Source organism: Schistocerca nitens, chromosome 10 (genome assembly GCF_023898315.1).
Source record: "Schistocerca nitens isolate TAMUIC-IGC-003100 chromosome 10, iqSchNite1.1, whole genome shotgun sequence".
NCBI classification, from domain to species: domain Eukaryota; kingdom Metazoa; phylum Arthropoda; class Insecta; order Orthoptera; family Acrididae; genus Schistocerca; species Schistocerca nitens.
In genome coordinates, this window is record NC_064623.1 from 13003325 (window position 1) to 13017785 (window position 14461).

The following is a 14461-nucleotide window of genomic DNA, read 5'->3' on the forward strand; positions in this document are numbered from 1 at the left end:
CCACTGACACATGACACAGCCCATCCTAGGGCAATGCCATTCAAAAAAAAATTGCATGCTAAATTAAAATTTCCCCATGCCCTTCTGTATTCTGCAGGTTTTTTTATGTGTTTGGTCAAACAACACAGAGCACAATGAAAGATTCCATAAATTACTTACGCTAGCCTCTCCTTCTCTTCAACATCTCGTTTATGAGCTTCAATAAATGGAGCGAAGGATGGACACAGATTATCTAGCCTCTCCACAAAGTTACACATTGCCTCCTCAGGAGACATGGTACCCAACTGCTGCCACGCCAACCTGATAAAGTGAAAATGTTATTCCCATAGTGCCATAAATTCTAACTGGGTACACTAGCACATATGCTCTAGTTAAATATTATAGTATCAAACTATGGAAACTCCAGGTAGGAATATCAACAATGTAGGAAAAGATAGACTGCTACTTACAGTAAAGAAGACATGTCAAGTTGCAAACAGGCACAAGATGCTGGAGTTGGCAGTCGTGTGCACATGAGCTGTGCTTGCTTTGTGTGTGTGTGTGTGTGTGTGTGTGTGTGTGTGTGTGCGCGCGCGCGCCTATCTCTTTACTGATGAAGGCTGTGGCCGAAAGCTATATGTGTGATTGTTTCAATCATGCCTTTCTGCAACTTGCCATTTCTTCTTTGTAGTAAGTAGGAATCTATCTTTTCCTACACCGTAAATATTATAGTATTTAGTTAGTCAGTTCCACATTCCACAGATCATATTTATGATAAATATTATGAAGGGTAATGTGTGTACTGAACAACAGCTAGCAGAAACAATTAAAAATACACACTTGTTTATAAGGCCACATGCTGCACATTCGCACATTTCCAACTAGCTACTTGTTTCTACTCATTAATTCCTCTACATTACAGGAAAAGCTGTTACGGGTAGCACAACATTCACCTGCATATTAAAACACTTGCCAGATGTCCAAAATGCACAGATCAAACATATAAATATTAAAAATCTTTGAATATACATTAATAAATGTACTGCCAAAGATAGCTGCTACAGCCTACACTTAAAGGCTTGAAAATGTCAGCAATCCTGAACACCAAAACATATATCCCCAAAATTGCATTACATCATTCAACAAAAACATCGTATGCCACAAACATAAATTATAGTAATAAAAATAAGAGATTAAGATTATTCACTACTTACATGTTGTCATTTGAAATGTCTATGGTGAATAATTTTTGTGGAAATTAATCCATACTTAAATAAGACTGTGTTCAATGTGCACATTTTCATAATCTACCCATGAGGATCATTAGATTGAGATGTTTACCCATGACACATGCACATCTCAATCTAATGATCCTCAGCTTAAAAAATTATGCTTTCTTCATGTAATGTATAGCCTTAGATGATCCTGAATAGTGGAAAATCTTCCAAGCTGATAAAAATTGTGATGGTACTGAACAAATGAGATACTAATTTGCAGTCTTTCCTTTACATACTAGTTGTTCTTGTGGATTTCTCTGATATTTTCCACAGAATGTGCAGAACCATGTTTTTACGGACAGTTTCGCACTGTTGAGATTGATCTATTATCAATACTTTCTCAGTATCTATACCCAGTACAATGGTGGAACAATAAAAACTTGGAAAGTTATAAAATAACAGAAACAAGGCAATCCAACAGCTGTGAAAAGCAGAAATCAAGAGGGAAACTACAGTTATTACATTTCATGAGGGCATACAGCTGTACTGTATAGCTTAATGATGACTGCGTCATCTTGGGTAAAATATTCCAAAAACTGAATTGTTCTCCAGTCAGATTTCCAGATGTGGACTGCTTTCAGGAGGATGCTGTCTGGAGAAAAGCAAATCTGGCATTCTAAGGTAGACCAAGGAATGGTAGACCCCTTAATTAGGTGAGCAGGCTACAGTACTTGAAAATAGAAATGGATAGGTTGAAGTTAGATATAGTGGGGATTAGTGAGGTGCAAGGAGAGTAAAAGATTATTGGCACAAAATCAAATAAGTGTAAAGCAGAAGCAAGACTTATAATTAATACCAGAAATAGGAATCAGAATGAACTGCTACAAACAGCATAAAAATGGAGCCACCACACCAAGACAAGTGTATATGCCAACTGCCACCAATCATGTTGGAGATTTAAGAAATGTCTGATGGGACAAAATAAATTATTTACAGACAAGTCACTTTAAAGAGATCCCTGACAGTTGCAGTGGGCTGGGTGCCACAGCTTGGTGCCACTACTGCAACCAGTCACATTAAGCAATTTTGTAAATGTCTCTATGGCAACACCTGAGTGTTACCAGAGTTCTATACACATCTATTGTTTTCACCTACAATCACTTGCACTTCGCAGTTGAAAGCTGGCAACAGTGCTACCAGCTGTCAGGGATCATCTTACTTTGATTCGACAACAGTTCATTAACCCTTTTAACTACTCTGGACATGTTAATGCGTGCACCTTTGTACCTGTCCCTGTGTGTTCTGAACGTGTTTACACACGTCACCAGTCCTTCTATCTGGTACTCTGAATGTGTCTAAGTGTAGACACATTCAGAGTGCCAGGTAGGACTGGTGACGTGTGTAAACACGTTCAGAACACACAGGGACAGGTACAAAGGCGAATGCGTTAACACATCCAGAGCAGTTGAAGGTTTAAGGAAGGTGAAAATTTAATTCTACTGGATCACTAAGATTACAGAGTACAATTTAATCATTACTAACACTTGGTTTAAGAACATGAAAGAAGGTTGTATATGTGGTAGAGGTGTGGAGACACCGGAAAGTTTCAGACAGGTTATATAACATTATGAGAAACTTTAAAAAAAAAAAAACAAACAATTTTTAAGCCAAAATACACTTCCTGTCAAAAACGTGGGCTTTGACCATAATTTATTGGTTATGAACAGCACATTACAACTGACAAAATAGCAAAAAAGGCTGGAATTCAAGGAAAAAGAATCTGGATAAACTGAACATACCACAGGTTGTTTAGAGTTTAAAAGAAAACATAAGGCCATGTTGGACTGTAACAGGGGAAAGAAGTACAATAGAAGACAAATGAGTAGCTTTGAGAGATGAAACAGGGAAGATAGCAGAGGGCAAAAAGGGAAAAAACAAACAAGATACTGAATTTATTTGATGAAACGAGAAATTAAAAATTCGACAAATTAAAGAGGTAAAAGGGCATACAATGGTATTGACAGAAAGTGCCCAAGAAGAAATGGGTAGAGGAGAAATACAAATATATAAAAACAATGCAAGGCTATGGCAAAAGTATATCCCACATACACAAATCTATATAAAAAAATCTTTGGAGATACTTGGGAGAGCCAACCACGACAAAACTATTCCACCTGGTGTGCAAGATGTACACGAAATGGGCGTACTACCCTCAATACTCCAAAAAGAATGTAATAATTCAATTTCCTAAAAGGGCAAGTATTGACAGATTAAATCATGGTTGCAAAATACTTACACAAATTATTTACAGAAGAATGTAAAAACCGGAAGAAGCTGACCTTGGGGAAGATCAGTTTGGGCTTCAGAAAAAGGTAGGAACATGTGAGACAATACTGACTCTTTGACATATCTTAAAAGATAGTTGAAGAATGGCAAACTTAAATTATTAGCATTTGTTGATTCCAATACAGCTTTGAAACAATGTTATCTATAACTTTTACAGAAACGGGACTGCAGAGAAGACTCAGACATGAAAGGGAAGCAGTAGTTGAGAAGGGTTGCCCAAAGGAAAAAAAAAAAACATGAATACTGTGGAAGGGGAAGCATATTTGAAAAAGGTACAACACATGGAGTGATAAGTGTGATGTTCAAATTGAGATATGAAGTGCCAATTGTAGAAAAATGTGTTACTGGTTCTGAAAACTGTAACTAACAACCTAGTTTGTTTATGGAGTCCAAACCAAAATAATGTGCATTTTGTGTTGAGTACCAGTACATCAATCAAGTCTGGTAGATTTTCTTTTTGCTATTAATTTTATATAGTGTGTGCAAGCGGTTATTATTTTTTTCCCAGTCTTGTTTAAGTGGGCGTTGCCTACTCGACACAAGCAGCTGTCTTATTTCATTTCACTATTTTCATTCCATTCATGATTTACATTACCTGCGATCCCTGCCAATAACATCCAGCACACCTAGAGGTGGGAGAGTTCCTGGGTTGTAACGCCCATGCCTCGCTTGGCATGTCAATGCTACTAAACCACATTTTGCTTCGTATGATAACTGAACTGCCTTGCCCTCTTTCTCTGAAAATAAAAACACGAATGATCAAATGGAAATCATTGCACTGATATTTTGCACTGTTAAATGGAAACATTAAAAGACGCACAATATGGCTACTCGAACACTAACAGTCATTTGAATGAAATAAGAACTGATATACGAAATTTGCATCTGTACTACAAGCTGACGACCGATTATTTGTCTTAAGTATGATGGTGAACGTATATGGAAGGACATGAATGAAGGTGGAAGTAGTGAAGAATACGATAGCAGTCAGCTTTGATCTCTGATGACATAAATCAGTACGGCTGATGAAATGCTGAATTCTTGAATACGAATAAATAAATCTGTAGGTATAATATACGCATTTTGTGCCATTTAAAATAATAATAAAAGTTTTAAGTTTTTTTTATTTATTTATTTATTTTAAAAGGAAAACTTGATTCATGTGTGCATTTCTTATGCACTTGGCTTGTTCCACATCATAATGGTCACCATGAGATTAATCAATGGAACACATAACTAACTAACTAACTAACAGCACAAACACCTTTAGTAATAGACAAACCCTTGATTAGCCTGCCCAGTTCCCTGATTTGAAATCCATAGAGAAAGTCTTGGATGCAATGGATAGCCATGTACAGGGTCTTTATAAATTAATTATAGAAAAGTAGCCTTTAATTGTGAAAAAGGTAAATAAGTTACAGAAATGTTTGACACAGCAAAGAAAGGAAAAAGAATAGATAACACCTGATATTAGAGTATTATTTTGTGCTAAGATGAGAGCTCTTCCAGCCTATCATTAAAAAAGCCAAACTTGTGCAACAGACTCAAAAATAAAACACTTGTACACACCTCCTTATCCTACCAAATACATACACCACATTCAGAAGTTGCTACAGCCAGATGATTTATAGTTTGTGTCACTTGAAATTTGAGGACGCACGAGCTGATAACAACAGGAGTGTTGCAATACAACATGACTTGTTTTCATTGAATCTTTTTCATCTCACAATTCCTTATTGTCTAACAAAGCTATTTTTCTATGAATATTTACAAGGAGCACACTAGAGGGAGTGATTCTAAAATGAAAAGCGAGAGAGTGTTTCCACAATATAACTGGAACAGAAGTGACACTGTCACACAGTGTCACTTACCAGCCATGCCCTCCTGTATGGTTGATACACCAACAGTAATCAAGAAATTTTTCTAAAACTGCACAATAATTGATTATGTAATTTGTAAATTTTCTAGGCTATTGTTAAAATGCACCCAAAATCGTAAGAGAGACTACCATTCATAGTCCAGAAACAAAGCAGCATGTCTAAAATATAACATACAAAACCGTAATTCCATAAATAAATATTGTAAATAAATGAGGATATTAAGAATTACTGTCTCTATATGCATTTCTTCTGATATAGGAAAGTTCCTGAAATATGTACAGTACATTATACATTAGCTACAGTTTTAGTGTGTCCAAGCAGCCTTCATTTCTTTTATGTATTAGTTTGGTGCATTAAGTCATAATATTTCTGTTTTGCATGCCGATATTCCAGCTGCTGTGGGTTTATTTCTCAACTGTCCTTTTTTATTTGTGGTTCACTGTTGCTGTTTGAGTTTAGTATCTTTTGTCATTTGGAGATACTGAGTGGAGATGTGGATGCTAGAAAATGTAGTGTCAAGTGGGTAAATCAGAATGTTTCTGAACATTCTTCTGTTTGCACTCAACAGAGGCACGAGAGCAGTGGAGGCAGCCAGTAACATTTTTGCTCCATATGAGGCTAATGCCATTGGATAGAGAATGGCAATAAAATAGTTTACTGTTTTTAAGGAGGATTCTTTTGACATTAGTGACTCTCCACATTCAGGAAGACCTTCAGGATTTGATGAGAATCATTTAAATGCATTAGTCCACAACAATCCACTTCAGAGTACCTGAGAACTGGCAAATTTGATGAACTGTGATCATTCCACCATCATGCAACATTTGTATGCAATGGGAAATTTCAAAAATAGGGTGTATGCGTACCACATGCTCTAAGCCGAAATCATAAAAATCAGCCTGTGATCATACGTGCATCTCTGCTTGCTCGTTGTCAATTGGCTTGTGAACAACACTGACCATTCCTACCCTGTGTCATTATTGGTGACAAGAGATGGTGTCTTTTATGATAACATAAGGAAAAGAAGGGAATGGTTAATACCAAACAAAGCAGCAATTCCTCTCATTAAGACCTGCTTGCATCCACAAAAGATAATGTTGTACAGCTCGTGGAACAGCAACAGTGTGGTGTACTACGAATTGCTTCTCTGAGGTGTAATCAGCACTACTGACATTTATTGTTGACAACTAAGACGTCTTGTAGATACAGTCCAAGAACAACAGCCACGAAGATTTTCGTGGGCCGACGCTAGTCCATGAGAATGTCTGCCTGCATTCTGCTAGACTGACAAAAACACAATGCAGGAGTTAGATTTGAAGTCATTCTGACCCATCTTAGTCACCTGATCTTGTGCCCTATGATTTCCACCTTTTCTGCTGTCTGTTGAACAACTTTCAAGGAAATTCCTTTACCTATGTAGATGCACCCCTAACATGGCTTGACAAGTTCTTCATTTGATTTGATTTGATTTGATTTATTTCGTGTTCCATAGGTCCAATTGTGATGGATACACAAGGACGTGGGACGAGTCAGTTTTTTACAAATACAATCTGATAATCTAATAGCATATACAGAAATTTGAGTACATAATTATATAAAAATTTATGCAGTAAATTCTTTGGGCAGCAATACAGAAAAAGAAAATACATATTTTCTTAGAATCATTAAAACACTACAGAAAACAGATACGGAGCACACACAGTTACAGAGCTCAGGTTAAATAAAATTCATAGTGGCATTATGTCAATTTGTATTATATAATATTAAAATATTACAATTTATTTAGTTAAAAATTCATCTAGAGTGTAAAAAGCTTTTTCTAGCAAAAATATTTTTAGTGCTTTCTTAAACTCACTCTTGTTATGAATCTCTGTCTTTATTTCGGGAGGAAGAGCATTGAAGAGTTTTGCTCCAGTGTAGTGGACACCCTTTTGTGCCAAGCTCAAATTTCTGAGTTCACTGTGTATGTCATTCTTCCTCCGTGTGTTATGCTCGTGATAATTACTGTTTGGTTGAAATATCTCTATATTTTTACAAACAAAACACATGAGAGAAAAAATATATTGGCATGTAGTTGTGTATATTTTAAGATTACGAAAACTATTTCTACAAGAGTCTCTTGGGTGCAATCCACATATAATTCTTAAAGCTCGCTTCTGTGCAATGAACACTTTCCTTGCTAATGGCTGGTTGCCCCAAAAAATAATTCCGTACTCAATGAGACAATGAAAATAGCCATAATATGCCACTTTTGCAGTGTTAGGTTCAACACATGTAGTGACAACCCGTAAAGCATAGGTAGCAGAGCTAAGCCTCTTACAGAGGTCAATAATATGTGGAGACCAGTTCATTTTCTTGTCAATGTGCACTCCAAGAAATTTTGTTGTTTCCATTCTAACTATTGGTTGATTACCACATGTCACACTTATCTCTCTCTCTTTTTCTGTTTTTGTACAGAATTGAATAAAGCTCTAAACAACATGGTTCCTATAGCCATGAAATTGAAAAGTTACCCCAGCACTGGCAGACTGTTGTAAATAGCAAAGGAAAATTTTTTATCAGTGACCAAAGTCTCTGTTATGTGGATCTGTTCTCTTTATTAAACTTACACAAAGACACTAAAAACTTATGCACCAATCTATTGGTGTGTACTGTTTAATGTAATTTAGATGTTCTATACTTTTATTCATGACCATTTTGACTTTATATGCTTCTCAAACCTTTGGCGCCATCTGTTCTTACATAGCAGTTTAGCATTATTGCATCACATTTCTATATTTCTACCAAACAACTCATGAAATTCCTGCTGAGTTTACAACTTGTGTACTGTCTTCAAGAAATATACATTAAGAAGATACATCACGCTTGTTTCATCAGCACATTAAATTGCTGTGAATAACAAAGATCCTTTTTAGCTTCTTTCATTAAGTAGCTTCCATAACTCACCAGTCTATCCCTTGGAATCGTCTGCACTTCCAAGGCAAGCCAAAGATCCACAGAATGTTTATACCCATGTTTGAGCAGGTATTTCGACTTGCAAAGTCACTACAGTTGTAACCCCATGCTGAAGATATACATCATTGCTTGATATAGCTCACCACAAGTAAAATAAAAATAACAACACTGCACAATAATTGTACCTTTAAATCAACGTGTTCTGTTATAACTTTTAGCTCCCAGTTTCATTCTGCAGTACAAAGGAGTACACATACACATCACAATACAAATGCATTCGTGAAAGCAAATATTTGTACACAGTCAGCATAGTTCCATTGGACAAGCGCTACTTTCCCCTTACACAAATAGCCTAACCACTCTGCAATAATTGCGTTCATATTACTGTGACCCAGGGATCTGGAATCACATCGTGTGCAGGAGGGTAGGCACAGAGTCTGAGAGAGTGGTTCAGTTTCCACCTGAAGGCATCAGTGGCACAGTGGCATCTGCAGTAACATTTATTTCTCCTATTGAGTTTACAGAGTTCTAAAGTGACTCAGGGAGCTGTACACCGGCCAAGCAAAGGTGTGTGCCGTGAAGAAGAGCTGACACTTCATCAGTGAGTCATGACATCATAGCCGTAGGTCAGTGACCCACTCCTGCGTGCTTTGCTGGTGGCAGCCCAAGGTTGGAAAGGTGCCTGGTCTAGTGGCTAGCGTTGCTGCCTCTGGATCACAGGGGCCCGGGTTCGATTCCCGGCCGGATTGGGGATTTTCTCCGCACGGGGACTGGGTTTTTGTGTTGTCCTCACCATTTCATCAGCATCATTCGTGACAATGGCTAGATTGGAATGCATAAAAAATTGGACTGTGTAAAATTTGGGGCTTTGTACAGGAGATGATGACAGTGCAGTTGAGTGCCCCACAAACCAAACATCATCATCATCATCACTGTGCAGCAGTGTGTGACCCACACCTCGGTGGTCTCATAAACAGCCCATCGCTCACTCGGGTGAAGACAGCTGACCGTACGGACCACGATATCAATTTTCATGAAGACTAGGCCCCGGGCATCCGCCACGAATCGACCGAGGCTACAGCTGGTGCTCACAAGTCGGCCAGAGGGATGCACGAATGCACCATTAGTGTGGAGATGACAGCTTCCAGATCATCCACAATTGATCCTCAGTGGAGGAGAGCTGGCCCACACAGTCTTCTTCTTAGCCATAACATCGTAGTAGGCAGCAGTGTCAGACCGTGGTCGTGGACTGCTTCAGGCTGCTAGTAGCAGGCAGACTGTCGTCGATCAGTTTGTCGTGGTTTCTCTGAATCTCACTAGACCGGCATTCTCTCTGCTTCTAGCAACACAGACACCGTGGCAGCATGACTAGAAAGACCTTTGAGCTCAGAAATCTGGTATTTAAAGAGTCAATCCTGTGCCTATGATGCAGTGGCTCTGGGTGGAGGAGTGGATTTACCCTCATTAATTAGTCTCACCAGTGCTCCTTGCTTCACTGTAGTAATTCAATAATTATCATGGGTCACTGAGCTCAGGCCTTTCTGCAGTGTTTGAAAATTTCAGTGGCACTCTGCCACTGAATTTGCGAAGCGTTACTTCAAACTGCATTGTTGTGCATCACAGTGGCATTTGCGTTTCTGTTTTCCTCAATCAGCGGTTGTGTGGCAGTGCCTGCCTGGTGCCCTGACATCAGTCACATCAGTTGACATGGTTGACATTCCAATTGGCACACCAGCCAAGAGCTGACTTTCTCTGTTCTCAGCTTGCCTGGTAGAATTTTAAGTAAGTACAGGTAAATTATACTGCACTGTAACAACATTATCCTCAGACTGCATATAGTATCTATATCAGTACAACATGCAACTTAAAAAAACATTTCTTCACTTTATGAATATGATATTCTTTCAGTCTAAAAGCATATATAACATATCCTTTGATAGCAATCACAAATTTTAAGCTATCTTTTTCAATTAGCTTGTACAAGAAAATTGGTTCTATATTTTACTTTCAGTCCCTGTCACAAATAAGTGAGAGACTTCTGCATTGTTCAAAGGTTGTATTTAACTTATTTCTTCTTGCATAACTCAAATATAATTGAAGCAGTTGAAATTATCTATGAGGTTATTATGATTTAAGACCATGGAATAATGACAAAAGATGAATGTCCACTATGTTGACTTTAATTACAAAGGAAACTAGTACTTTCACTCACTTTACCAATCAAGCATGTCTTCTTTGTGGACTACTCTGTGGGTTGTATACACTGCAGGAAGCAAACCTTGTTTCCTGTAACCCAGCTATACCATAGATATGTCTTTGAGGAGTATTGGTAGAGCCTCAGAAGGTTCAATTTTCCCACACACAACCACAAACTGTGGAAGTATGTATACTGGAAGAGGTACAGTTCATCCCTGTCTCCTGTTTGGCTCTCCCTTTTAATCAATGATTTGACAGATTTCCACAAGTGCTCTATATTCTCTGTGTGAACAGATAGACCATACAAAGAGACAAATTCCACAGAATTATTAACAAATTGATATTGGAATGTTTCTTTAAGCCACTGTCAGACTTAAATCTGTCTGTTATCAATTTGGTCACTAACAAGATGAAGTGCTCTATGATAGGCACTACTGTTTTCTTGCCCTCAAATATACTCAAACTATGAAGCACTTCTAGGATTCTCTTTCAGTGCCTCTGATGATCCATATGGATTCACTTTCATTTTTTTTAGTGGTCACCCCTTCTTGTATTTCCTAGTGGCTTTATGCAGTTAGTCTGTTTCAACCATTTTCTTTTGTCAATTAATAAATATACCCATGGTAGTCACAAATTTTGTATCTCAATAGTTCAGTGTTAGAAGTGGTTGTTTGTAGGGTATAGTCACTTACCCAACATACGACACAAGTAAAGCTCCTTTTGATGGTCAAATTGCAGTTCTCGAACTGTGTGCTTTTCCTTATTAATGTCCTTTTCTGACACCACACACAGTACAATTGAAATGGAAAACCCAGCTGTCTCCACAACAATTCACATAATTACTGAAATCATGATTTGGCAGAAAATCATATTTCCAACACAAATACAAAAAAGACTGCTCACTACACAATCAAGGAATTAAGTTTTGCTCCAGGTAAAAGTATCAGGACTAGAGACTAAAGTGGCTTCACTCGTTCCTATTCACAATGCTAAACATTTCACAATGTTCCCTTAGTAACGAACTAAACACTGTCATTACCTACCGCCACAGCAGCCATATGTTCGATGTATTTCATCGATTGATATATGTCATTTGCAGCCTGCACATTTGATAAGTAATGCTTCTTGGAAATTACCCATAAAACAATGACTTGTCAGCTCCCTTGAAATCCTTCCTTGATGATTTTTGCTTCTGGGGACAGTTTGACTTAAAGTGGCCATACTTCCAGCAGCTGAAACATTTTATTTTCTTCTTTTATTGCTTGTCTTTGGACAAAACCAGCAGTGATGTTTTGTGAAGGAGGCACTGTCACCGCCACCCTTGTCCACCTTGGGATATTCTTCCACACTTCCATTTAGCAACTTTGCATTGATGTTTCACGATGTGAAATTTACATATGATCTACTGGAAGAGTGCAATTAAACCATCAACTGTTTTTTCCCATACCTCAATAGTCAATAGTATGAGTAACATAATCCTGCAAATCTGGAATGTTCCAGAGATTCATTCATGTTCCTTTATTCTTACCAGCAGGCAGATTCTCCAGGGTACCACAAGCTTCTTTTTCCTTTGTTGCATTTCCAAATGTGCTTACAGAGATTTATCCGTATGCATCTATATCCTCCTCTGCATTCGTAACAGTACTTGCACCTATGTCTAATCTCATAATTTTCCTCACATTAGAATGAGTTTCATTTAACTTCCACATGTTGTAATCATCCTTGTTTCTCAGTTTGCCTGACACTGGAGTAGTGATTTTAGTCAAACTTATATTTGAAAACATTTTCTGAAACCCGAATTCACAGGCATTAAATCGTGCAACTAATTTCTCTTGAAAACTAAGAGTTCAAACACCAATGAATTTGAAGAAACACAAATTGAAACAAGTATGATAACATAATTTAACATGCTTTTTCAGTTATCTTCCTACCTGCACAATATATGTAGTTCACTGCATGGATTTACCATTCTGGACCCAAAACCTGTTAACATAGCAATCTTTGTGGTGATAAAGACAAATAACAATTACATTGTCCATAATATCCCCCCCCCCCCCCAATACATCCAGAACATATACATAACTTTCATTATAACAAGTTAGATTAGATTAGATTAGATTAGATTAGATTAGATTAATACTAGTTCCATGGATCATGAATACGATATTTCGTAATGATGTGGAACGAGTCGAATTTTCCAATACATGACATAATTAGGTTAATTTAACAACATACTTAAGTTAATATAACAACTTTATTTTATTGTGTTTTTTGTTTTTCTTTATTTTTTATTTTTATTTTTTTAATTTTTTTATATATTTTTTTTCCCTTAATTTATATCTAAAAATTCCTCTATGGAGTAGAAGGAGTTCTCATTCAGAAATTCTTTTAATTTCTTCTTAAATACTTGTTGGTTATCTGTCAGACTTTTGATACTATTTGGTAAGTGACCAAAGACTTTAGTGCCAGTATAATTCACCCCTTTCTGTGCCAAAGTTAGATTTAATCTTGAATAGTGAAGATCATCCTTTCTCCTAGTATTGTAGTTATGCACACTGCTATTACTTTTGAATTGGGTTTGGTTGTTAATAACAAATTTCATAAGAGAGTATATATACTGAGAAGCTACTGTGAATATCCCTAGATCCTTAAATAAATGTCTGCAGGATGATCTTGGGTGGACTCCAGCTATTATTCTGATTACACGCTTTTGTGCAATAAATACTTTATTCCTCAGTGATGAATTACCCCAAAATTAGCTTACTACGCCTGTTTTCACTCATTGCTTTCGTATGGCATCAGCCATATGAAAGCAATGAGTGAAAATAGGCGTAGTAAGCTAATTTACTAAGATGTTTATCACCAAAATTTGCAATGACCCTTATTGCATAAGTAGCTGAACTCAAACGTTTCAGCAGATCATCAATGTGTTTCTTCCAATTTAATCTCTCATCAATGGACACACCTAAAAATTTGTAATATTCTACCTTAGCTATATGCTTCTGATTAAGGTCTATATTTATTAATGGCGTCATACCATTCACTGTACGGAACTGTATGTACTGTGTCTTATCAAAATTCAGTGAGAGTCCGTTTACAAGGAACCACTTAGTAATTTTCTGAAAGATAGTATTGACAATTTCATCAGTTAATTCTTGTTTGTCAGGTGTGATTACTATACTTGTATCATCAGCAAAGAGAACTAACTTTGCCTCTTCATGAATATAGAATGGCAAGTCATTAATATATAATAAGAACAACAAAGGACCCAAGACTGACCCTTGTGGAACCCCATTCTTGATAGTTCCCCAGTTTGAGGAATGTGCTGATCTTTGCATGTTACGAGAACTACTTATTTCTACTTTCTGCACTCTTCCAGTTAGGTACGAATTAAACCATTTGTGCACTGTCCCTCTCATGCCACAATACTTGAGCTTGTCTAGCAGAATTTCATGATTTACACAATCAAAAGCCTTTGAGAGATCACAAAAAATCCCAATGGGTGGTGTTCGGTTATTCAGATCATTCAAAATTTGACTGGTGAAAGCATATATGGCATTTTCTGTTGAAAAACCTTTCTGGAAACCAAACTGACATTTTGTTAGTACTTCATTTTTACAGATATGTGAAGCTACTCTTGAATATATTACTTTCTCAAAAATTTTGGATAAAGCTGTTAGAATGGAGATTGGACGGTAATTGTTGACATCAGATCTATCCCCCTTTTTATGCAAAGGTATAACAATAGCATATTTCAGTCTATCAGGGAAAATGCCCTGTTCCAGAGAGCTATTACACAGGTGGCTGAGAATCTTACTTATCTGTTGAGAACAAGCTTTTATTATTTTGCTGGAAATGCCATCAATTCCATGTGAGTTTTTGCTTTTA

The 14461-nt window shown here is 37.1% G+C and overlaps 1 protein-coding gene across 1 annotated transcript in view; it reads right to left on the reverse strand.

The window, feature by feature from the left end:
* The window catches only part of LOC126209800 (Golgi resident protein GCP60-like), a 51446-nt gene extending 46026 nt beyond the window's left edge, over positions 1-5420 (reverse strand). Inside the window, exons 1-3 of the mRNA XM_049938936.1 lie at positions 5414-5420; positions 4138-4279; positions 160-300 (exon numbers count right to left, since the gene is read on the reverse strand). Of these exons, the coding sequence (XP_049794893.1) occupies positions 160-300; positions 4138-4279; positions 5414-5420 (290 nt within the window). The remainder of the gene's footprint in view (positions 1-159; positions 301-4137; positions 4280-5413) is intronic.
* Between the last annotated feature and the right edge of the window lie 9041 nt (positions 5421-14461).